The sequence below is a fragment of the Mustelus asterias genome, chromosome 2, assembly GCF_964213995.1.
Source record: "Mustelus asterias chromosome 2, sMusAst1.hap1.1, whole genome shotgun sequence".
Classification (NCBI taxonomy): Eukaryota; Metazoa; Chordata; class Chondrichthyes; order Carcharhiniformes; family Triakidae; genus Mustelus; species Mustelus asterias.
In genome coordinates this window covers 56,870,232-56,896,965 of record NC_135802.1, presented here as the reverse complement: position 1 = coordinate 56,896,965, position 26,734 = coordinate 56,870,232, and the positions used below count along the sequence as shown (strand labels likewise).

Here is a 26,734-nt window from a genome sequence, read left to right as displayed (position 1 = left end):
TTAGTAAAATCTCCCGAAACAAAGATCTCATTTCTGAATAACATATTTACTATTTCATCGGTGTTTTTCATTTAAATGTCCTATTGCACAGCAACAATCCTTCACACTGTACATAATACTTCATCTTGAGAACTTTGAAAATGTATTGAGTTTAATTATTTCAAACCACATGAGTTTTCTCACGAGGCAGGTTTAAATATAAAAAAACAGCTTTAATCTGATATTTCCAGCAAAACACAGGGTAATACTATAATTCAACTGCCAACACTGATTTCTTTACAAATTATTCTTTAAACAGTGTATTTTCAATGAGGAATGGACTGAAGAAAATTAATTTTCTTTTAAAAAGCATTCCCAGTTGTCAACACCATTAATTCACGAGAAAATGTCATCTGTTCAAACACAATAAGCCTTTATTTAAAGCATACTGCTGATATTTTCTATTGGAAAAAGAACCTTCAAGTACTCAAGGACTACAGTTGCTAAGAGATGCAGGGTCTAGACTTTTGAGGTTAGTATCTCCCAATTCTTCCGCTGCCTTGCGTCTCTTTGAAATAACATCTTGATACAGCTCCTCGTTGATTAAGCTTTGTGTTATACTTTTGCTTTCTTCAAACTTTGGTAACACAACAGCAATATATCCTTCTGTAGAGGGCTAGTGGAGAAAGAAAGAGTTTTATATTAGTATGAGTGAAATAAAATAAACCCCAATAGGTTAGTCTGCAATGCTCCTTATTTTACCTTTTCTTGTAGAAGGCTGGGCTCCAGGAGAATATTTTCATTTACTTCCAATAATCGTCCTCTGATACAACTATAAAAAGGAGGGGGAACTTAATAGGTAACAGTGAAATTTACACATGATAGCTAATGTAACCATGAAGATAAATAACTTCTCTGTCCTACTTCCCATTCCAGGATCATTTTTTTTTGCCATTTGTGAACTGTTCCCTATTTCCTGAAAGTATCACACTGGTCATTTTGCCTGGGGTGAAGAATTTTCCCCATAACAGAACACTGCAACAACTCGAGACATATTTTTCATATGGCCACAGGGTGGCTCCATTGCCTCATATCCAATCAACAGTCTCAAAAAAAATAGAAAAGTATTACTGTGTCCAAAAGTAAAATTGTGGCAGTGGGGATGGAATATATGGTACAAGCAGAATCATTCTTGGGATTTAACTATGCACATTGCTTGGCTTGTAAGGAGTTCAGACTCTCCTGCACAGGGAGGAACAATGCTCCATTGGTGAAGGAAGAATAGTCATATTCAACTTGAAATGTTAATTTTGTTTCTCTCTCCACAGATGCTGACAGACTTGAGTTTTCTGGCACTTTTCATTTGGACTTCGAATTTCCAGCATCCACCGTATTTTGCATTTACAATCCTGTACATCCTTGCTAGAGTATCTTGAAGGGTGCTTCCAGACTGGTCAAGGCAGTGGAACCTCATTTTGAGCACGTCAATTACTTGTTCGATTATAGCCTTGGTGGTAATATGGCTCCTGTTTCTCTTCTCTGCTCCATTGTGGTGGGACACCCTCACTGGGATGATCAGCTCGGTCTCCCAGGAGCCAATTGCTGCGGCTGCCTGAGAGAAAATTAGCTGCTAAAATCAAAATTGCCAAAGGATGAACAAGTCATGGCAGTGAAAAGGTGTGGACACCTTAACATCCATCGGCACTGGGTGGCCACCTTGAGCAGAGGCTCTGGGGGTCTATGATCATCTGCCATCAGATCTAGAACCTTGCTGCTCTGAAATGTCTCAGAAGTTGACCCGAGTACTGCCCTATGTCCAGGTCCTCTGTTCCATCCAGCTGCATTTGGCTTTGGACATGGCAGCTGTTACTGCCCCCCATAACTGTGGCTGCTGAGCTGGAGCATGTTGCACCTCCTCCTCAGATGCCCAACATGCCTGCAGAATAAGTGGGGTCCCTGTAACTCGGGATCCAAGTTTAACCACAATAAATGAGATTACCCTCATTGGTCCAAGGCACACAATACAAGTTCCACAAAGTTTCTGTCCCCAACAAAATTGGTGATTTTAGGTTGAAGGAACTGCTTCCATTTGTACATAACTTTCACTGTGGCTGATCTTAGCTTTGTCGATTTCACCTTTGACACTTCTCACATTAGATTAGTTTCATTCTATGATCAGTTCCCATTGTGCAGTTGTCTTTCCCAACCTGGTGAGTTGGAGACAGTGTGGAACTTGTTCACTGTTGGGAATGAAGGATGCTATGCTTAAAAAGACTCTCAATTGCCTTTTAAAGTACCTCAATTTTGGTCCCATTGGACCCGGGGTTCCCCAGTGGATTTGCAACTTGCCCTGTGGAAAGCCAAACTCGGGCAAGATCACGCTGACCCAATGCCAATTTCAGAGACTTTCGCAACCCACAAATTTTGCCTCCACCTGGCTGGGAAAGTTCTGCGCTGTGTCTCTAAATGTATATGAAGACTTGGTACAGTATGGCATGGTAGCGTAGTTGGGGCGGCACGGTAGCGCAGTGGTTAGCACTGCTGCTTCACAGCTCCAGGGTCCCGGGTTCGATTCCTGGCTCGAGTCACTGTCTGTGTGGAGTTTGCACATTCTCCTCGTGTCTGCGTGGGTTTCCTCCAGGTGCTCCGGTTTCCTCCCACAGTCCAAAGATGTGCGGGTTAGGTTGATTGGCCAGGTTAAAAATTGCCCCTTAGAATCCTAAGATGTGTAGGTTAGAGGGATTAGCGGGTAAATATGTGGGGTAGGGCCTGGGTGGGATTGTGGTCGGTGCAGACTCGACGGGCCGAATGGCCTCCTTCTGCACTGTAGGGTTTCTATGATTTCTTTCTATGAAATACACCTGTTGTGGATAGCAGGTTCATTTGGCTAAGTGCTCATCGGTACAAGCTCCCAGACACGCTGAATTCATTTTTTCTTCTTCCAAGTAACCAAAGTATAATTAATCCATGAAAGGGGGCAATGAAAGCAGATGAGAAATAAGGCTTCCCAACAATTCTTCTCAACCCCCTAGGCACACAATGAATGAATCCTACTGTTGTCTTGCCATTTCAAAATTGATGCTGTTTTCGAGTTCACCATATTTATGTAGTGCAACGAGTAACTACCCGACCCATTAAATGATTTCCATTTTCCTGTACTTCTCCAGGCTTCACCCACTCCATTCCTGGAATTATAGGAGGAAGCTCATGCAGTGTGATGATAAATTGTCACCTCTTTGTTATTTAAACGGGATTTGAATCACTCTCTAGCAACCAAAATCTTTTTACTGTCCCTGCCTGTGATATCACTGGAAACATATGTTTGAGTATTACAAACGTCTATCCATTTTTCTCATCGGAACAACCTGGAACTAAGCACAAACTGGGGAAATCCGGTGAGGAAATTAAGCGCTAACAAATTTACTCCCACCACAGTCAAACACACTTCTCAAGTACGAATAAAGCAGCAGACAGGTCTTCATACAACAAGGTCTTAGTGAACCTGTAGAAGCTACTTACAGACTGATCAAGTCATCACCTTCACTGAAACCATCCTCTAGATAATGGATTACTATTTCTTATATTTACAGTGTTTGGCCTGGGCAGCAGCATCATAAACAAAATAAATCAAGGCTCTGTGACTGATGGCTGAAGCTCCTGACTAAGAGCCAACAGGAGACCCATGCAACTCTAAATCTGACACTACAGTGCCTCTACCATGTGTATGGACAAGTGGGCATCTCAGGGCTAGAGATTTAGGGTTAAAATTTATCCATTCAATGCAAGTTGTGAAAGGGAAATGATTTTCAGGCATACAGGAATATCTTAATTACAACATTTAGTGCACAAAACTACAGTAAACTACAGTCCAGTTTATGCAAACTTTACAATAGTTGTAGTATTATCATATTTAGAATTATTACCGATGTGACCTTCAAAATAAAGAGAAATGTCTTGCCTATATATTGTGTACTCCTCGCCATCTGTACACAGTATCCTGCACAATGGGGCAAGTTCTGTTAAAAACTGTCCACCCTGAAACAAAGTTAAACAGACATATATAATCAAATAATTTGACTCACTAGAAAAGAAGATCTATTGCTGCCAACTTGCATTTCTATCAATTTTCCTCAACTAAGGAAACTGGCTTAACAGCAGAGGACAGTCACAAATACAAACTCTGGAAAGCTAAAAATGATGATGCCAATGCTAAGTAAATATTACTGGTTTAAGCTTCACCTCAGAGTCACAGAGCTGAAGGCCAAGCTGCAGACACTGCAATGCATCCAGTAGGGGGAAAGCTTACCTGGTACTTTGTACCAAGATGCAGTCACACCCCTGAGGCTAGGTAGATCTTTGCAGTCGGGTCACTGGACTGTGACAGGCGGATGTGACAGTGAATCTGACTGGTATGGGGATCCAACAGATAGTGATGGAAGAGTCTCAGTGCCTGACTTTGTCCAACAGATACGAGGTGTTTGTAAACCGTGTGGAGACAGACTGCAAGCTGGATGAGCACCATGGCAAAGGTTGCCATCTAAGTGGGGGAGCAGAGAAGAATGATGTAGTGATAGGAGATAGTATAGTTAGAGGTGGGGATACTATTCTTTACAGCCATGATTGGGCATGCTGAAGATTGTGTTGCCTGCCCATTGCCAGGGTTAAGGAAATGTCCTTTTGACAGGAGAGGAATTTGCTATGGGAGGGGGCTAATCCAGTTGTCATGGTCCACATGGGAACCAATAACATGGCAGAACATCATTTCTGGCTCGACCTAAGAAAATTTAAGGAAGTTAGGCTCCAAATTAAAATGCAGATCAAAGGTAATAAAATCTGAATTGTTACCTGATCCATAGAAACACGTGGCTCAAAACACGTAGGAATAAGGGGTTTTGATTCATACGCACTGGCCTCAGTCGTCAGGAAGAATGGGCTATTCCATTGGGATGGGCTACACCTGAACCAAGCTGGGACCAGCGCCTGGCCAGTCGTATAACTCAAGCAGTGGGAGGTTCAGGTGAAGGGTGATTTAGAAACCCAAAGAGAAAGATCGCGGCATCGGAGGATTATAACAACGTGAGTGAAGACAAGCAGAATGGGTCAAGAGGGACAAAGAGTTTAACAATAATTGTATATCAATGAATGAGGTCATTGCAGGGAATAGAAGTAAATGTGAATTTAAAAGTTCTTTATCTGAATGCACAAAGCATTTGCAATAATTTAGAGGTAATGATTTAGATTTGATTGCGATTACAGAAACATGGTTACAAGGTAATCAAATTGGGAAAGAAATGTTCCAAGGTGCACAATATTTTAGAAAAATGGATGAAATGGGTGAGGAGGAGGGATAGCCCAGATAATAAAGCATAACATTAAAACTTTAGAGAGAAGGGTCTGACCTCTCAAGATCATGAAGTAGAATCAGTATGGGTAGAAATTAAAAGTAGCAAGATTCAGAAAACACCGGTGGGAGTAGTTTATATGTCCCTTAAATAGTGGTTGTACCTTTGGACAGAGCATTAAACAAGAAATTATTTGAGATTACAACAAAGGCAATAGAATCATTGTGGGGGGACTTAATCTTCATATAGACTAATGGCAAGAGTAGGCTAGAATAGAAGTTTGCGGAATGTTTCATGACAATTTCTTGGACCAATACATTTTGGAACCAAAGAGGGATGATGCAATGTTAGATTTAGTATTGTGCAACGAAGCAAGGCTAATTAGTTGTGACAAAGTAAAAGATACTGCCAAATTCTACATTAAATTTGAAAGTGACATGTTCCAATCACAAACAAGAATTTTAAACTTAATCAAAGCCAATTACGCATGTTTGAGGGGAGAACTGGTTTAGGTGAATTGAGCAAAATGACTAAAAGGTATGGCTATAAATGAATAGTGGGAGACATGTAAAGAAATATTCAAAATCCTCAACAAAAATTAATTTCATGGAGAAACAAAAACTCAATAAGTTTGGCTTATCTGTGGCTCACTCAGGAAGTTAGGGACAGTGTTAGATTAAAAGAAGAGACTTACAATATTGCAAAAAATAGTAACAAGGAGGAGGATTGGGAAACGCTTTAGATACCAGCAAAGAGTAAACAAAAATTAATAAAATGAGGCAGTAAAGTCGGTAATATAAAACAGATTGCAAGAGCTTTTGTAAGTATATAAAAAGGAAGAGAAACAGGAGAAATTATCATAGGGAATGAGCAAATGGCAGAGAGAGTGGACAAATATTTTGTGTCTGTTTTCACAGAAGACACAAGTTTAATTCCAGAAAAGGCGCTGAGAACAAATCTCGGGAAACTACCAACCATATCGAATTGAAACAGGCAAAGCCAGAAGCACAAGATAAACAGAAATAGATATTGAGCAGCAAATTCAAGCATTTGGTAACATAGCTTTATACTTAGATATCTATATTCATTGGAGTTTAGGAGGTTGAGGGGAGATCTGATAGAAACTTACAAGATAATGAACGGCTTAGATAGGATGGACGTAGGGAAGTTGTTTCCATTAACAGGGGAGACTAGGACGCGGGGGCACAGCCTTAGAATAAAAGGGAGTCACTTTAGAACAGAGATGAGGAGAAATTTCTTCAGCCAGAGAGTGGTGGGTCTGTGGAATTCATTGCCACAGAGGGCTGTGGAGGCCGAGACATTGAGCGTCTTCAAGACAGAAATTGATAAATTCTTGATTTCTCGAGGAATTAAGGGCTATGGGGAGAGAGCGGGTAAATGGAGTTGAAATCAACCATGATTGAATGGTGGAGTGGACTCGATGGGCCGAATGGCCTTACTTCCGCTCCTATGTCTTATGGTCTTATGGTCTTAAAATTAATCTGAGAAACTGATTGGCGATATTAGAAATTACTTTTGCATGCACCAATACCAAAATGAAAATCCATTTAACAGAATTGTAAAATAATTAGTACAGAAACATTGGGTGAAAAAAAAGGGGCACTTTGAATAATGGATGCACTTCGTAACATTTACAGGTCAGCAAATGGTGCGACGGATCATGGTACAAAGATCAATGAAACCATCAGTACATCGCCTCAGCTAATCTGTGAAAATCTGAAAACAGTTAGATAAATAATCAGAATCAGTTTCTTGAACAAAATATAAACTTTCAAAGAAATATATCTAAAAAGTAATTTCTTCAGGAGCAAGAAAAAAGAATTTAGAGCCACATGTAATACATAGCACACAGCAACACACATCCCAAGTGACATTGCATTAGACTGCAAATTCATTTGATGAAATCGTCACTTTGCTCCCATATGTCACAAGCCAGCCTTTACACTTTCTAAATCTCTCGAGCTTAAGTTGAGAAACATGGGAGACCATTGATAAAGCAGCTTTTCCTTTAAATCTTATTGAAGCCACTGTATCTGAAATAGGCATGTGTGCTTACCGTGCAGACCATTTTTGAACTGGGTGCTCAGGGACTTAATTAATATTCTATCCAAGAAATAAAATGGTCAAAAACGCTATTATGACCATTTTAGTGCCATGAATAATAAAATAAATTGATAATGAGTAAAATTACACTGAGTTGACAGTTATTGTATTCATCTTTCTTCCACATCTAAGGTCAAGGGAGAAAGACAGGGTGAGGTTCAAATAAAAGAGCTAAAAACAAAACTTACCCGTTTAGATTTTCCTGAGACCTTGTTTTGTAGTCGACTACAGTTGGCACTGATTTGATAATTAATACTTTTTATTTTCTTCCCACTCTGTAACACAGGGTGAGATTCTGCCAGAGTGATGACACATATCCTATTATAATCAAAATAAAGGCTTGAATTAGGACCTTACACAAAGACAAAATATCAGGACTACGTGTCCACATAAGAGCTATATATTTAAAACCACGTGATTAACAATCACATGGTTATTTTTAGGATTCCAAAGATATCAATAAGGACTAATCACGTATACTTATATGATTAAGATGAACCGCTGATAAATTCTTGGAAGAACATTTTAGTTATGAAATAGAAAGGAAAATGAACTTTCATTTAATCAGCAGTTTAGCATGTCCTCAGGATATCTCAAAGTACTTCACAACTAATTAATTACTTTTTGAGGTGCAGTCACTATTGCTATTTATTTAGTCAAACATGGCATCAAATATGCACACTGCAGGTTCTCACAAAAAAATCTGCGATGAATGGCTAGTTAATCACTTGCCTTGTTGTGTTGGTTGAGGGGAAAGTATTGGCCAGGAAACTGGAAAAACCTATTGTTCTTTATGATCCTATGACTTCAATTCACCGTAGCAATATATCATATGCACCTACCTATTAGAATGTTGTAAAATACAATGATCTTCACAGGGTTTGCCTTTAACATCTGGAACAAAGATAAACTTGTCAAAAATATTGAGAATGTCCCTATTATTTTCAAAGAATTGGTTCATTAATGCAACTAACATTTGATAGACTGCACTTAAAAAACATTTTCCCAGTACATGCTATAAAATTACTATAATTTTCTTGAGTACTATATTTGTTCATTCCCACAACACCAGGTTAAAGTCCAACAGGTTTATTTGGTAGCATGAGCTTTCGGAGCGCTGCCTCTTCATCAGGTGAGTGAAGAGTTGGGTTCACAAACAGGGCATATATAGACACACACTCAATTACAAGATCATGGTTGGAATGCAAGTCTTAACAGGTAATCAAGTCTTTACAGGTGCGGACAATGCGAATGGAGAGAGGGTCATGCACAGGTTAAAGAAGTATATTTAACTCTTTAACCTTTGCTTAACCCTCTCTCCATTCGCATTGTCTGCACCTGCAAAGACTTGATTACCTGTTAAGACTCGCATTCCAACCATTATTTTGATATTGAATGTGTGTCTATATATGCCCTGTTTGTGAACCCAACTCTTCACTCACCTGATGAAGGGGCAGCACTCCAAAAGCTCGTGCTACCAAATAAACCTGTTGGACTTTAACCTGGTGTTGTGAGACTTCTTACTGTGCTTACCCCAGTCCAACGCCAGCATCTCCACATCTTTGTTCATTCCTTTTGCTATGTGATGTGACTCTGAGTATTAATCCATATTACTTATTTTTCTCCCCTTATTGAAATCTGCCATTTATTCACACTACAATCTCTTTGACCCTAGAATTCTAGAGATCTTAGGACTTGGCAAGAAGCTAGTGTGACTTTAAGAAATTATATGTATATCATGTTTCTTTTTTAAAATTCAGATCTGTTTTGCAGGGTGCTGTTTTGTCTAAGAGATCTTTTAAATTGGTTGTTGGGAGGACAGGATAAGTACCTGGGGTGTTTGTTTTAAGCTGAGCTAATGCATTTGTGTCACTTAGGTTTCCCCTGGGGTTTCAGAGTATAGTTTTGATTAGGTTGCTTGACAGCGACAGAGTAATGTGCTCACAGGGAAGAAACACTTTCAGTTTCATTTTTTCAATACAAGCAGCTAGTGCCTGATTCTGAAAGAAGCAAGACATGTCTCTGTCTCTCTCTCTCTCCAGAGGGGTTTGAAAGCTTTAGGACTGTTAATCTGACATAAGCAAGCATGCCTGTATTTTGCTAACTTATTTTAAGGAGAGGGTTCAAGAGGAATATTGCTTGAATTGGAACTCAGTAAAGAGGTTAGCAATTAAGAATTGTATCTTGTCTTGATTAAGTACTGTTCAATTGTTAAAAGTTAAGCGAATTCATTTGTTATAGCTAAACTGTGTTGTTAAATCAAATTTGTTTTGATAAAAGCTTCTCAATGTCAATGTGCCTAGAGTACAGCATCATGGCATCACATTAATGCCAAAATAACAAACTGTTGGGGTCTAGTCTGACTAGAATATAAAAGCAGGGATGTCTTGATGCACCTGTACAGGGCATTGGTGAGGCCGCAGCTGGAATACTGTGTGCAGTATTGGTCCCCTTATATGAGGAAGGATATATTGGCATTGGAGGGAGTGCAGAGAAGGTTCACCAGGTTGATACCGGAGATGAGGGGTTTGGATTATGAGGAGAGGCTGAGGAGATTGGGTTTGTACTCGTTGGAGTTTAGAAGGATGAGGGGGGATCTTATGGAGACTTATAGGATAATGCGGGGGCTGGATAGGGTGGAGGCGGAGAGATTCTTTCCACTTAGTAGGGAAGTTAAAACTAGAGGACACAGCCTCAAAATAAAGGGGGGTCGGTTTAAGACAGAGTTGAGGAGGAACTTCTTCTCCCAGAGGGTGGTGAATCTCTGGAATTCTCTGCCCACTGAGGTGGTGGAGGCTACCTCGCTGAATATGTTTAAAGCGCGGATGGATGGATTCCTGATCGGTAAGGGAATTAAGGGTTATGGGGATCAGGCGGGTAAGTGGTACTGATCCACGTCAGATCAGCCATGATCTTATTGAATGGCGGGGCAGGCTCGAGGGGCTAGATGGCCTACTCCTGCTCCTATTTCTTATGTTCTTATGTTCATAATATACCTTGGGTTTCTGATTGATACCCTAACAAAATTGAGAAGAATTGTGTACTATATTTAACAGGCTGACAGAGGCAGCCTGCCTAACAGCACCAGCTGGAAATAACAAAATACACATATAATAACACACTTTGCACAAAATATGCATGCATATTTTCAGGAAATATCCTGAATTCAAACATCCCCCCCCCCTCACTCATATCTACACATAATTCAAAAATTCCCTGTTTACATCATCCTCCAACAAGTAGATTTACTCCACATCGGCAGATGGAAACAGTATTTCTATCATCACAGGAATCATTCATAAACAAAGGCATTAAGCCATAATAGCTTGAAATAGGCAAATGTAGTGTTTGAACATTAATAGCTTTAATGGAAGTTATTAGCACTCTTTCTCAGCATGATGATTGAGTTTGTGATTGTTACATTCCCAATGAGCTTCATAGGATAGGTAAGAAACGCACAGCCATCAGTGAGATAAAGGGGTCAGCTGCATCCTGTGTAATTCTGCTAATTAGAGTTTTATAGTGCAAGTGTGATAAGCAAAAGATACAAAGATGTTACACAGCTTTTGTTTAAGACAGACACCCCGTAGGAAAAGGATGTGTCTCCCAAGCATGCTTGTGAATAAAGTTTCTGTTACTGCAACCTACAGATGAGTGGTTTCAATCTTTTACCACAACAGCTTCCTGGCATAAAACATCAATCCAAATCTTTGCATTTCAAACCGAAACACATTCACATCTGATTTTCAGACTTCCAATTTCTATACCTGCAAATATGCAATCCTTCATGCCTTTCCTCCTTGCAACTGATTCGGAAGGTTAGGGGTTCAAATGCTGCTCCAGGAATTGAGCACATAAATTTATACAAAATACAAAACCTATGAAACAGGAGTAGTCGGCCACTCAGCCACTCGAGCCTGCTCTGCATTTCAATAAGATCATGGTTGATCGGTTTGTGTTTCAAATTCCACATTCCCATCTACTCCTGATAACATATGATTCCTTTGCCTAATAAGAATCTACCCACCACCACTTTAAAAACATCCAATGAGCCCACCTCCATCACCTTTAAGATATTGCTGGCTGGCAATGCAGAGCACTGAAAAGGGTGCACAAGAGTTACAAAGCGCACAGAATGGCACCGATCACCAACTGGGATGGGAACCTGCATTGTCCACATTTGTGGTTACAAGTTAACAGTTAATAAGGCTGCCAAATTGGATAAATATCCAATTCCAAAGATTGAAGACCTGTATGCAAAGCTGGCCAGAAGTCAATCTTATACAAAACTGAATAGAGTCACACATACCACACATCTGAGTGCAAATGAAATTTAGGAATGGTGAATTACTATGGGCATTTTACCAAATTAGTTGACGTTATTGGCCCCCTTGCACATGCTACTAAAGCACTAAACTAGCATTGGTTTTGGAAGACTTCCCAGAAAGAAGCTTTAATAAAGTAAAGCAATTGCTGCATTCCTCGACCTTGTTAGAACATTTCAACATGTCTAAGAAATTGGCATTGTTGTGGTGTTACCCCAAGAAATGGACGATGGATCTGAAAGGCCAATGGGGCATGTCTCAAGAACCCTCTCAGAAGCTGAAAAAGGTTACTCTCAAATTGAGAAAGGATTATCAATAATTTACGACGTCCAGAAATTCCACCAGTATTTGTACGGTAGGCACTTTACCATCGTTTCTGATCACAAACTGTTTTTGGGTCTTTTTAAAGAAGACAAGGCTATTTGGCCAACCACATTGGCAAGAAGTTAGTGTTCGGTGTTAATCCTCTCCGCCTGAGTACACCTCCAAGCACCAGCCTGAAATACATATAGTTGAATGCAGATTCACTTGTTGTCTATCTTTCCAAGAGTGTGTTGTACCTCCCTCAGTACTGCAGGAAATTGTTATGGGGTTGAATTTTTTGGTCACGTTGCCAGACTTGGTGAAACAGATCAAATACTGGACCAGTCGGTATCCACTGCTGTCTAAAGTGAGGCACTGGATCTAATAGGTTTAACTAATGAGTCAGTTTCTGAAGAGATGAAACCATATTTTACATGAAAAGATGAGTTGTGTTGCCAAGAGAACCAAGATAAGGATGCTCACCAAGAATTATGTCTGGTGGCCAGCCATTGATTCCAACACTGAAGGCCTAGTCAAGCACTGTGAACAATGCCAATTGCAACAAAGGTTGCCTGTTGCAGCCCAACTGCATCCTTGGAAGTGGCCTGGCCAGCCATGGTACGAGTCCATATTGATTATGTTTGTCCATTCATGGGCACAATGTTTTTGCTCCTTGTCAATGCACAAAGTGGTAGTGGAAGTGTTTGAGGTGAAGTCTCCGACATTGCACATCACAGTGAAATTACGCCAATGTTTTTCTAACCACAGAATATGAGAGTTAAATATTGTCTGACGATGTAGTATATCTGGACTTCCAGAAGGCCACACAAGAGGTTAATACACAAGGTTAGTTCACATGAGATTAGGGATAATTTATTAATTTGGATAGAGGATTAGCGAACCAACAGAAAGTAGAGAGTCAGGATAAATGGTTTTTTCCGGTTGATGGAATGTGACTAATGGGGTGCCACAAATTTTGGTCCTCGGACCCCAACTATTTACAATCTATGTTAATGATTTGGATGCAGGAATAGTAAGTACCATAGCCAAAATTGCAGATTACACTAAAATAGGTGGGATAGTAAGCCGCAATAATTAAATAAGAAATTTAATTATGATTGTGGGACAAAATTTGTCAGGTGGAGTTCAATGTGGATAAGTGTGATGTTATCCATTTTGGCAGAGAAAATACCAAATGATCACCTAAACGGAGAGAAATGTTAAAGTGTATCAGTGAAGAGGGATCTGTGTGTCTTCATGCAGGAATCACAGAAAACTAGTATGCAGGTAATAAGGAATGCAAATGGAATCCTCGCTTTTATTGCTAAAGGAATAGAATATAAAACTAGTTAAGTGTTACTGCTACTGTACAAAGCATTAGTAAGACCGCACTTAGAATAGTGCGTACAGTTTGGTCCCCTTACTAGAGGAGGGATGTAGCTGCATTGGAGGTGGTTCAGAGATTCACTAGATTAAGATTTCAGAGATGTGGGGTTTGTCTTATGAAGCAAGATTGGTGAGTTTAGATCACGACCTGGAGTTTGAGAGGAGATCTCATTGATGTATATAAGATGCTAAAAGGGGATTGACAGGGTAGATGTAGAGAGGATTTTTCCTCTTGTGGGGCAGTCTAGAATAAGAGATCATAGTTTTAGGATAAGAGGTAGTAGATTTCAAACAGAGATGAGAAATTACTTCTCAAAGGGTCACGTGGAATTCACTACCCCAGCGCATGGTGATGCCAGGACATCGACTAAATTTAAGGAAGAGGTGATCAGATTTTTAATTAGTAAGGGTTTGAAGGGCTAAGATGAACTGGCAGGAAAGTGGAATTGAGGCTAAGATGAGATCAGCCATGATTATATTAAATGGCGGAGCAGGCTTGAGGGGCTAAATTATCTACCCTTGCTCCTAGTTCTTACGTAATGGAGCAGCCTTCAAGTGCTGAGTCTCAGAACTTCACCAGCCTCAGTGATATCAGGCACATTAGAACTGCACCTTACAGGAGTCCCGCCAGCAGAGTTGTTAATGAACCATTGTCTCAGAACAAGACTGAGCCTCATGTTTCTACATCTGCTGGGGAGAGTGGAGGCCAGCCAAAGCAGTGCAAAGACAAACCATGGTTCATGCATGTCAACACAGTTATTTTCAGTGGATGAAGCTGTGTATGTGAAGATTTTGGAAGTGGGTTGAATTGGGTCCCTGGAATCATTGTATCCAAAACTGGACTTGTCTTATCAAGTGGACATAGAAGGAAGGATCATCTGGAAACACTTAGACCATTTGAGAGAGTGAGAGATTCCCCAGCTGTCAGTATTGCCCTCAGGAGCTATATTGTCACCTGGAAACCTTGAAGTACCTGGTCATCCTGTTACAGGTGCAACTGACATCCCCTTAGAAACAGATGGAACGGAGATGCCTGAAGAGACACCCGTGTTTGTGGTTTCTACCAACAGCATTCCAGTGGAAGCACCCAGACAGAGGAGTTACACTGTTCCACTAGGAATTAGAAACCACCTGGAAGATTTAATTTAAAATGGAATAGATTTGTGTGTTAAATGTTCAATTAATCGGGGACTGAGTAAATTGATTATCAATTATATTAAAAAACTTAAAGGGACAATCACCACGTCTTTCCCCTCTAAGGTCACATGACCCTGGAAACCAAGGACAGGGACAAGGTCGGGCATTCACCCAATAAGCAGGGATTTCTGTTCCAGAACCATCTTGGGAACTGGCTGCAGCCACGAGGCGATGAAGCCTTTAGCTGTAAATAAAAGTGTTGTTTTCCCCGTAAGTGGTGAACAAGACTTATTACAATAAGGCACCCACTTATTCCAGTATCAATCAAGTAAACTTCCTCTGAACCATCGCCACCACGCTTACATCCTTCCTTAAAGATGGAGACCAAATTCAGTATTCAACCTGTGATCCCATATTATGCTGATGTTCTAGTGCAGTACTGAAGTGTGTTGTATTTTCAGAGCAGCTATCTTAAATTGAGACGCTACCTGCCTGTTCAGGTGGATGCTTAAAAGATTAAATGGTACTATAACATGGCCAATGTTCCTCCCTGCATTGACATTGAAGTAGAGCAAATTTCGATTGCCATTGATGCTGCCTGACCTGCTTCAACATGTTCAATTTCTACTTAAAACAGGTTTATTGGTTATCAAATTCATGGGATCTTGCTGTGTGTTAACTGGCTGTCACATTTACTTCGAGAATAACTGACTACACTAAATGGCAATTCATTAGATGATGTGTTTTGTGACAAACTTTTTTTCACAATTTTAAAAATACAGATAGGATAAAGAACCATAGAGTCTCTCCAGTGCAGAAAGAGGCCATTTGGCCCATCGAGTCTGCACCAACCCTCCGAAAGGGCATCCCACCAGACCCTTCCCTCCGCCCTATCCCTGTAATCTTGTGAAGTTACCATGGCTAAACCCTCTAATTGACACCTCTTTGGACACTAAGGGCTAATTTATTATGGCCAATCCACCTAACCTGCACATTGTTGGACTGTGGGAGGAAACTGCAGCACCCAGAAGAAACCCACACTGACACCAGGAGAACATACAAATTCCATAGTCACCCAAGGCCAAATCCCTTGAGTTGTGAGACAGCAGTGCTAACCACCATTGTGCCACTATGGCACCCCTATAGAATAGAATGTAATTTCTTATAAAGAATGAAGAAGTGCTATGTAGAATACTCATTTGTAACATGATTCACTGGAGATGTGTATTGAACTTTGTGAAAATAATTTTGCTAAACAAAGGAGACTAGTCAATGTCCAATCTCCGGAAAACAAGCTAGATGAAATAAAAGGCAGATTCACTTTTCAAAGAGAACTGAGGAACTGCTGCGTACTCTGTTCTGCTGCGTACAATGTTTCACGGAGAGATGGCTCACTCTCCTGCTTCACCGGACTGTACCCCACAACCAGACGGCTTCTCAATCCACCAAATGGACTGTACAGCAGCCTCAGGCAGGGCGGCCTGTACCCCCCAATCAACACCTCGTGCCACCTAGATGTAGCAACACCGACAAGTTTCTGCTCCCTGGACCTAGAATACCTGACGCTAAAATGCTGACCCTACTACCTTCTGCAGAAGTTCACCTTTGTTATCCTGACAGCAGTTTACATCTCATCCCACACGGACGTGAAGACCGTGCTGGACAAAACATACACCACTCCTTGAGACGAAACATCCCGAGGTCTTGTTTATCTTGGTCGGGGACTTCAATTAGGCCAAGCTCAAGAGCATCCGATCTTGGTAGGATGCTCTTGAGGTTGGCCTAATTGAAGTCCCCAGCCAAGATAAACATCCTATACCACTGCTTCACAAATATCAAACATGCTTACTGCTCTATCGCCCGCCCACACTTTGGCAAATCAGACCACAAAGCTGTGCTCCTCCTCCCAGATTACAAGCAAAAACTGAAACGGGAGTAGAAAGTTGTGCAATGTTGGTCTGAGGAATCCGATGATCTCCTATGGGACTGCTTAGAGTCAGCAGACTGGTCAGTATTTAAAACCTCTGCGACTAGCCTGAACGAGTACACCACTACAGTAACTGACTTCATTAGTAAGTGTGTAGAAGACTATGTGCCAACGAAGCAAATCTGCGTGTTTCCCAACCGGAAACCATGGATGAACAGGGATATCCACTGCTTGCTGAAGTCCAGGTCTGAGGCATTCAAGTCAGGCAACCATAGCCTATACAAGAAAGCCAGATATAGAAATCATAGAAACCCTACAGTGCAGAAGGAGGCCATTCGGCCCATCGAGTCTGCACCGACCACAATCCCACCCAGGCCCGACCCCCACATATTTTACCCGCTAATCCCTCTAACCTACGCATCCCAGGACTCTAAGGGGCGATTTTTAACCTGGCCAATCAACCTAACCCGCACATCTTTGGACTGTGGGAGGAAACCGGAGCACCCGGAGGAAACCCACGCAGACACGAGGAGAATGTGCAAACTCCACACAGACAGTGACCCAAGCCGGGAATCGAACCTGGGACCCTGGAGCTGTGAAGCAGCAGTGCTAACCACTGTGCTACCGTGCCGCCCTATGATCCAAGGAGATTCATCAAAGATGCCAAAAGACAGTACCAGACCAAGCTAGAGTCCCAGGCTCGCCACACAGACCCCTGCTGACTATGGCAAGGTCTGCAAGACATAACAGGCTTCAAGATGAAGGCATGTAAAATGGTTGGAACCAATGCACCCCTCCCGGATGAGCATTCTATGCCCATTTTGAGCAAGAGGTCAGTGAAAACACGCCCTCCCGCCCAGAAGCTTTGGACAAAGTTTTATCCGAGGTCACCATTGCAGACGTCAGAGCAGCCTTCTCGAAGATCAACCCACAGAAAGCGATTGTCCCAGATGGTTTACCCGGACGAGCACTCAGATCCTTCACAGGCCAGCTGGTCGGGGTATTTGCAGATATCTTCAACCTCTCTTCACAACAATCTTAAGTCCCTATCTGTTTCAAGAAGACGGCCATCATCCCAGTACCAAAGAAGTGCCAAGCAACGTGCCTTAATGACTATTGTCCAGTGGCTCTGACATCCATCATTATGAAGTGCTTCGAAAGGTTAGTCATGGCATGAATCAATTCCGGCCTCCCAGATTGCCTGGATCCACTACAGTTTGCCGACCATCACAACAGGTCCACAACAGATGTTATCTCCCTGGCCCTGCACTCAACCCTGGAACACTGGGATAACAAAGAATCTATGACAGACTCCTATTTATTGACTACAGCTCAGCCTTCAACACTGATATTCCTACAAAACTCATTTCCAAACTCCATGGCCTTGGGTTCGGCTCCTCCCTCTGCAACTGGATCCTGAACTTTCTAACCCACACACTGCAATCAGTAAGGAAAGGCAACAACACCTCCTCTACGTTCATCCTCAACACTGGTGCCCCACAAGGTTGTGTCCTTAGCCCCCTGCTATACTCGTTATACACCTATGACGAAGTAGAAATGGTCGAGAGCTTCAGGTTTTTAGGTGTTCAGATTACCAACAACCTGTTCTGGTCCCTCCAAGCCAACACTATCATTAAGAAAGCCCACCAACGCCTCTACTTTCTCAGAAGACTAAGGAAATTTGGCATGTCCACTACAACTCTCACCAACTTTTACAGATTCACCATAGAAAGCATTCTTTCTGGTTGTATCACAGCTTGGTATGGCTCCTGCTTTGTCCATGACTGCAAGAAACTACGAAGGGTCGTGAATGTAGCTCAATCCATCACTCAAACCAGTCTCCCACCCACTGACACTGTCTACACTTCCCGTTGCCTTGGTAAAGCAGCCAGCATAATTAAGGACCTCACGCACCCTAGACATGCTTTCTTCCACCTTCTTCCGTTGGGAAAAAGATACAAAAGTCTGGGGACACGTGCCAACCGGCTCAAGAACAGCTTCTTCCCTGCTGCCATCAGACTTTTGAATAGACCTACCCTATATTAAGTTGATCTTTCTCTACACCCTAGCTATGACTGTAACACTACACTCTCTCCTTTCCTTCTCTACGTACAGTTTGCTTTGTCTGTATAGCACGCAAGAAACAATACTTTCCACTGTGTACTAATCCATGTGACAATAATAAATCAAATTGCATTTGTGTTGGCACTTTGAGGAGACACAGCGTCTATAGAACACTCAGAGACAGTAGCCAAGATAAGCCCCAGGTTGGTATCAGACAGAGGTCATCGGTCAAGGCCAACTCTTGGGTGTAAAATATATTGAATTTGAACTAACAGGGACAGAAAGTAGGGGTAACGGCCTTGCACTACCCCCATCTCTAAAATGTCTCTCAACAAAGCTGAGCTCTGTTTGTGGTTTGAAAACCCACCAGAAGACATTGTTACTGCAAACCAAGAGTACTTAAAGGTGCATTCCAACTCAATACCACTGTCATCAAGAGAAAAATGAATCAACCAGCCATGACTGCAGAGCAATTGTTTCAGTGAGAAACCAAAGCTCCAGCAACCACTGTAGAAAGTGACTCTCTAGTTGTGAACAAGCATTTGGATAATCAGTAATTAGCTTTTCTGACTTGATCTTTTTAAAAAAAAACTTGGCCTAGTTTTAACATCTGATATTCTAAAACTTTATTTCTTTTTGCGTTGCCTGGCGAAGCTGTGCATGTATTCTTTGCATTGGTGGGAAGTTGGATATATTTGTACATTTTAAATCTTCTTGTTAATAGTTTCTATATCTTTTCCCAAGTGAATTTTAGTAATAAATTAACTCCTTACTTAATAACTGAAGAAATCTGGCTGGCTTTACTCCTTTACCGAGCTACAAGCAGTGAATCTGGATGATAATGTGGTAAATTGGATCAGCAAGTTTGCTGATGATACAAAGATTGGAGGTGTTGTGGACAGTGAGGAAGGTTTTCAAAGCTTGCAGAGGGATTTGGACCAACTAGAAAAATGGGCTGAAAAATGGCAAATGGAATTTAACGCAGACAAGTGTGAGATATTGCACATTGGAAGGACAAACCAAAGTAGAACGTACAGGGTAAATGGTAGGACTCTGAAGAGTGCAGTTGAACAGAGGGATCTGGGAATACAGGTACAGAATTCCCTAAAAGTGACGCACAGGTGAATAGGGTCGTAAAGAGTGCCTTTGGTACATTGGCCTTTATAAAATCGGAGTATCGAGTATAAAAGTTGGAGTGTTATGGTAAGGTTATATAAGGCATTGGTGAGGCCGAATTTGGAGTATTGTGTACAGTTTTGGTCACCTAGTTACAGGAAGGATGTAAATAAGGTTGAAAGAGTGCAGAGAAGGTTCACAAGGATGTTGCCGGGACTTGAGAAGCTGAGTTACAGAGAGATTGAATAGGTTGGGACTTTATTCCCTGGAGCGTAGAAGATTGAGGGGAGATTTGATAGAGGTGTATAAGATTTTGATGGGTATAGATAGAGTGAATGCAAGCAGGCTTTTTCCGCTGAGGCTAGGGGAGAAAAAAAACAGAGGGCATGGGCTAAGGGTGAAAGGAGAAAAGTTTAAAGGGAATATTAGGGGGGGCTTCTTCACGCAGAGAGTGGTGGGAGTGTGGAATGAGCTGCCGGATAAAGTGGTAAATGCGGGGTCACTTTTAACATTTAAGAAAAACTTGGACTGGTTCATGGATGAGAGGGGTGTGGAGGGATATGGTCCAAGTGCAGGTCAGTGGGACTAGGCAAAAAATGGTTCGGCACAGACAAGAAGGGCCAAAAGGCCTGTTTCTGAGCTGTAATTTTCTATGGTTCTAATAGGCAATATCACTTTTTTTAAATTCAGCTCCGGGGTCAGACAAGGAGAGGAGTCACCTCACCCCTCCTGTAACAAAAGCTGCTTTGAAACAATAAGTGCACTCAGTTGACCTGGGTTCGATTCCGGCTTTTGTGACTGCCTGTGTGGAGTTTGCACGCGCTCCTCGTGTCTGCGTGGGTTTCCTCTGGGTGCTCTGGTTTCCTCCCAAAGTCCAAAGATGTGCAGGTTGGGTGGAATGACCATGCTAAATTGCTCCTTGGTGTCCACAGATGTGTAGGTTAGGGGGAATTAGCAGTATAATTAAGTGGGGTTACAGGGATAGAGCCTGGGTAATATGCTCTGTCGGAGAGTTGGTGCAGGCTTGATGGGCCGAATGGCTTCCTTCTGCACTGTAGGGATTCTATGCTATCCCTGAAATTATGTAGAAAGCTAATGAACTTCATCAAATACATCAAAAGTATAGTTAATCAAATAAAAAATTGTTTTTGCTTACTTCACTTTGCAAGAATTATTAAAAGAGAAGGTTTAGAGGAAGACACTGCATTCAAAATAATCTAGTAAGAAGTTTAACAACACCAGGTTAAAGTCCAACAGGTTTATTTGGTAGCAAAAGCCACACAAGCTTTCGGAGCTCTAAGCCCCTTCTTCAGGTGAGTGGGAATTCTGTTCACAATCAGAGCTTATAAAGACACAGACTCAATTTACATGAATAATGGTTGGAATGCGAATACTTACAACTAATCAAGTCTTTAAGAAACAAAACAATGTGAGTGGAGAGAGCATCAAGACAGGCTAAAAAGATGTGTATTGTCTCCAGACAAGACAGCCAGTGAAACTCTGCAGGTCCACGCAACTGTGGGAGTTACAAATAGTGTGACATGAACCCAATATCCCGGCTGAGGCCGTCCTCGTGTGTGCGGAACTTGGCTATCAGTTTCTGCTCAGCGACTCTGCGCTGTCGTGTGTCGCGAAGGCCGCCTTGGAGAACACTTACCCGAATATCAGAGGCCGAATGCCCGTGACCGCTGAAGTGCTCCCCAACAGGAAGAGAACAGTCTTGCCTGGTGATTGTCGAGCGGTGTTCATTCATCCGTTGTCGCAGCGTCTGCATAGTTTCCCCAATGTACCATGCCTCGGGACATCCTTTCTTGCAGCGTATCAGGTAGACAACGTTGGCCGAATTGCAAGAGTATGTACCGTGTACCTGGTGGATGGTGTTCTCACGTGAGATGATGGCATCTGTGTCGATGATCCGGCACGTCTTGCAGAGGTTGCTGTGGCAGGGTTGTGTGGTGTCATGGTCACTGTTCTCCTGAAGGCTGGGTAGTTTGCTGCGGACAATGGTCTGTTTGAGGTTGTGCGGTTGTTTGAAGGCAAGAAGTGGGGGTGTGGGGATGTTGTTTTGTTTCTTAAAGACTTGATTAGTTGTAAGTATTCGCATTCCAACCATTATTCATGTAAATTGAGTCTGTGTCTTTATAAGCTCTGATTGTGAACAGAATTCCCACTCACCTGAAGAAGGGGCTTAGAGCTCCGAAAGCTTGTGTGGCTTTTGCTACCAAATAAACCTGTTGGACTTTAACCTGGTGTTGTTAAACTTCTTACTGTGTTTACCCCAGTCCAACGCCGGCATCTCCACTTCAAAATAATCACCATGTGAATAAATATTAGTTTGTAAAAGCTGAACTTCTCTGATGCTATTGACATTTTTAAGAACAACAGAATCAAGCAGATTCCAGAGTTAACTCTATTCATTCTGCAGAGTCAAATTGTCCTGCAGGTTGATCCAGGCCTCGAACAGGCCCAGGCTTTTAAATTCAGTTGAAATTTCAGGTACAATTTGAAATTTCAGCTATTTAGTTAGCAAGAAATAAATTTAATCTGTTTTTCATGTTCGCAGGGCATCCAAAAGATTTCACTGGCAATTAATTATTTTTGAATTGTTTTCACTGCATTATGACATTTAGTTACTTTTTAAAGTTAGACTTCTTGGGGTGGACTGCAATATCTATCTTTTATTGTAAAATGTCATATTTTCTGCTAACCATTTCAACAATGTTATTTGGATAACATAAACCAATAAAGGAGGTAGGAACAATACATTCAGACACAAAAAGTTGTTCTTTGCAGTAATAAACGCAAGAGACAGCTGTTCATGAGCCAACTCCATTATCTGGAAATCTGAGTTTTGTCAGGCCATGTCCAGATTGAGGACCCTATTAAAAACAATGGAACCATTGCCACAAAATATTCCTTCCACTTAAAAGTTGGAAAGTCCTTTAGAGACGGGACTTAAATGATGTATAAAACTTAATGGTTAGACATCTGGGCGATCCTTTACAAAAAGGCACTCCTAAAAGTCTTATTCTTCAAGGTTTTCTTTTCCTTCTCCATCCATCCATCCTCCTCTCTGGGCTATGGTTCCACACTTGATAAATTCAGGCAGGGAAGCTAAAATCTTCCCCTGAACTGATGGGGAAGTTGAAACTCAAACTAATCTCCTCACTCAAAAAGGTCGTGAGATAACCATCACCAACCCTGGCTGCTCTTTTCTCTCAGCTAACACAGAAACACACACGGTGGCACAGTGGTTAGTACTGCTGCCTCTCAGCGCCAGGGACCTGGGTTTGATTCCCGGCTTGGGTCACTGTGTGTGTGGAGTCTGCATGGGTTTGCCCCGGGTTCTCTGCTTTCCTCCCACAGTCCGAAAGACCTGCTGGTTTGGACATTGGCCACGCTAAATTTTGATTTGATTTATTATTGTCACATGTATTAGCATACAGTGAAAAGTATTGTTTCTTGCACACTGCACAGACAAAACATACCATTCATAGAGAAGGAAACGAGAGAGTGTAGAATGTAATGTTACAGTTATAGCTAGCGTGGAGAGAGAGATCAACTTAACGCGAAGTAGGTCCATTTAAACATCTGATGGCAGCAGGGAAGAACCTGTTCTTGTGTCAGCTGCTACATGACCTCAGACTTTTGTATCTTGTTCCCGACAGAAGAAGTGGAAGAGAGAATGTCCAGGGTCATTAATTATGCTGGCTGCTTTGCCGAGGTAGCGGGAAGTGTAGACAAGAGTCAATGGATGGGAGGCTGGTTTGCATGATGGATTGGGCTAAATTCACGACCTTTTGTAGTTTCTTGGACAGAGCAGGAGCCATACCAAGCTGTAATACAATCAGAAAGAATGCTTTCTATGGTGCATCTGTAAAAGTTGGTGAGAGTCGTAGCTGACATGCCAAATTTCCTTAGCCTTCTGAGAAAGTAAAGGCGTAGGTGGGCTTTCTTAAGTATAATGTTGGCATGGGGGGACCAGGACAGGTTGTTGGTGATCTGGACACCTAAAAATTTGAAGCTCTCGACTTTCTACTTCGTCCCCGTTGATGTAGACAGGGGCATGTTCTCCTCTACATTTCCTAAAGCCGATGACAACCTCCTTCGTTTTGTTGACATTGAGGGAGAGATTATTGTTGCCGCACCAGTTCACCAGATTCTCTATCTCATTCCTGTACTCCGTCTCGTCATTGTTTGAGATCCGACCCACTACAGTGGTGTTCTCCTTCAGTGTACCATAACAGCGGCCTGAGTGAGACGACTAGGGGATTTTCACAGTCACTTCATTGCAGTGTTAATGTAAGTCGACATGTGACACTAATAAACAAACTTTGAACCACTGAAGCCAGCCTCAGTCTCTCCCAGCAGCAAGGCAGACCAACCCTCAGGCTGGGACGTCGCCGCTCCTGCTCAGGATGGCTGAATAGTGGCAGGTCTTTCATTTCCCATTGCCCCAGTGCCACCCGCTCCCCCGCGCCACCCCCTCCCCCGCGCCACCCCCTCTCCCAGCCCCCATGCCACCCCCTCCCCCAGCCTCCCCGCGCCACCCCCTCCCCCAGCCCCCGCGCCACCCACTCCCCCAGCCCCCGCGCCACCCACTCCCCCAGCCCCCGCGCCACCCACTCCCCCAGCCCCCGCGCCACCACCTCCCCCAGCCCCCGCGCCACCCCCTCCCCCAGCCCCCGCGCCACCCCCTCCCCCAGCCCCCGCGCCACCACCCCCCCAGCCCCCGCGCCACCAGCCCCCCCCAGCCCCCGCGCCACCACCCCCCCCAGCCCCCGCGCCACCACCCCCCCCAGCCCCCGCGCCACCACCCCCCCCAGCCCCCGCGCCACCACCCCCCCCAGCCCCCGCGCCACCATCCCCCCAGCCCCCGCGCCACCACCCCCCCAGCCCCCGCGCCACCACCCCCCCAGCCCCCGCGCCACCACCCCCCCAGCCCCCGCGCCACCACCCCCCCAGCCCCCGCGCCACCACCCCCCCAGCCCCCGCGCCACCACCCCCCCCAGCCCCCGCGCCACCACCCCCCCCAGCCCCCGCGCCACCACCCCCCCCAGCCCCCGCGCCACCACCCCCCCCAGCCCCCGCGCCACCAGCCCCCGCGCCACCACCCCCCCAGCCCCCGCGCCACCACCCCCCCAGCCCCCGCGCCACAGCCCCCGCGCCACCACCCCCCCCAGCCCCCGCGCCACAGCCCCCGCGCCACCACCCCCCCCAGCCCCCGCGCCACCACCCCCCCCAGCCCCCGCGCCACCACCCCCCCCCAGCCCCCGCGCCACCACCCCCCCCCAGCCCCCGCGCCACCACCCCCCCCCCAGCCCCCGCGCCACCACCCCCCCCCCCAGCCCCCGCGCCACCACCCCCCCCCCCAGCCCCCGCGCCACCAACCCCCCCAGCCCCCGCGCCACCACCCCCCCCCCAGCCCCCGCGCCACCACCCCCCCCCCAGCCCCCGCGCCACCACCCCCCCAGACCCCGCGCCACCACCCCCCCCAGCCCCCGCGCCACCACCCCCCCCAGCCCCCGCGCCACCACCCCCCCCAGCCCCCGCGCCACCACCCCCCCCAGCCCCCGCGCCACCACCCACCCAGCCACCACCCACCCAGCCACCACCCACCCAGCCACCACCCACCCAGCCCCCGCGCCACCACCCCCCCAGCCCCCGCGCCACCACCCCCCCCAGCTCCCGCGCCACCACCCCCCCCAGCTCCCGCGCCACCACCCCCCCCAGCTCCCGCGCCACCACCCCCCCCAGCTCCCGCGCCACCACCCCCCCCCAGCCTCCGCGCCACCACCCCCCCAGCTCCCGCGCCACCACCCCCCCAGCCCCCGCGCCACCACCCCCCCAGCCCCCGCGCCACCACCCCCCCCAGCCCCCGCGCCACCACCCCCCCCAGCCCCCGCGCCACCACCCCCCCCAGCCCCCGCGCCACCACCCCCCCCAGCCCCCGCGCCACCACCCCCCCCAGCCCCCGCGCCACCACCCCCCCCAGCCCCCGCGCCACCACCCCCCCCAGCCCCCGCGCCACCACCCCCCCCAGCCCCCGCGCCACCACCCCCCCCAGCCCCCGCGCCACCACCCCCCCCAGCCCCCGCGCCACCACCCCCCCCAGCCCCCGCGCCACCACCCCCCCAGCTCCCACGCCACCCCCTCACCCAGCTCCCACGCCACCCCCTCACCCAGCTCCCACGCCACCCCCCACCCAGCTCCCACGCCACCCTCCCCACCCAGCTCCCACGCCACCCTCCCCACCCAGCTCCCACGCCACCCTCCCCACCCAGCTCCCACGCCACCCTCCCCACCCAGCTCCCACGCCACCCTCCCCACCCAGCTCCCACGCCACCCTCCCCACCCAGCTCCCACGCCACCCTCCCCACCCAGCTCCCACGCCACCCCCCCACCCAGCTCCCACGCCACCCCCCCCACCCAGCTCCCATGCCACCCCCCCACCCAGCTCCCATGCCACCCCCCCACCCAGCTCCCACGCCACCCCCCCACCCAGCTCCCATGCCACCCCCCCACCCAGCTCCCCCGGCCCGCTCCGTCACCCCCTCCCCCCGTCCCCTCTCGCTCCAGGCCCGCCGCCCTCACCCTCAGCCTCCCCGGGGTGAGGGCGAGGCCTCGCCTTCCCTCGGCCACTCCTCTGGAAAGTTCGGGCGGCCGCTGTTGGGTCGCCGATCCTCGCTTTCCCCCCCCCCGAGGCACGCTGCTCCGGAGCCCACACAGCCCGGCTCCTCCGACCCGGCAGCACCGGCCCTACCTGTCTTATACCAGCGGCTGAAGTAACGATCCACCACGGAGGGCCAGGCCCGCGCCGCCTCCCCCGCCATCGGAAGCTGCTATCTCCTAGCAACCGAGCGGAAACAGCTGCGGCCCCGGGTCCGGGTCAGCTCCTCCGCTGCTCACTCATGTCTGTCACTGGCATCTTATTTACAGAGAGTTAGGAACTCGTGTGAAGCAAATGTCCATCCTGGGGCACCTCCTCCTCCTGCTGCTGCTCTGAGCAATCATCTACCTGTGCAGCAGCC

General features: G+C 45.6%; 1 protein-coding gene across 1 annotated transcript; it reads right to left on the bottom strand.

The window, feature by feature from the left end:
• Nucleotides 1-390: 390 nt before the first annotated feature.
• abitram (actin binding transcription modulator) lies at nucleotides 391-26,734 on the bottom strand. The gene is made up of 6 exons (XM_078227758.1): nucleotides 26,467-26,734; nucleotides 8,288-8,339; nucleotides 7,634-7,763; nucleotides 3,938-4,014; nucleotides 742-811; nucleotides 391-655 (listed from the first exon to the last, which is right to left on the bottom strand). The coding sequence occupies exons 1-6, from the start codon at nucleotides 26,534-26,536 to the stop codon at nucleotides 467-469; spliced, it is 588 nt and encodes a 195-aa protein (XP_078083884.1). The 5' UTR covers nucleotides 26,537-26,734; the 3' UTR covers nucleotides 391-466.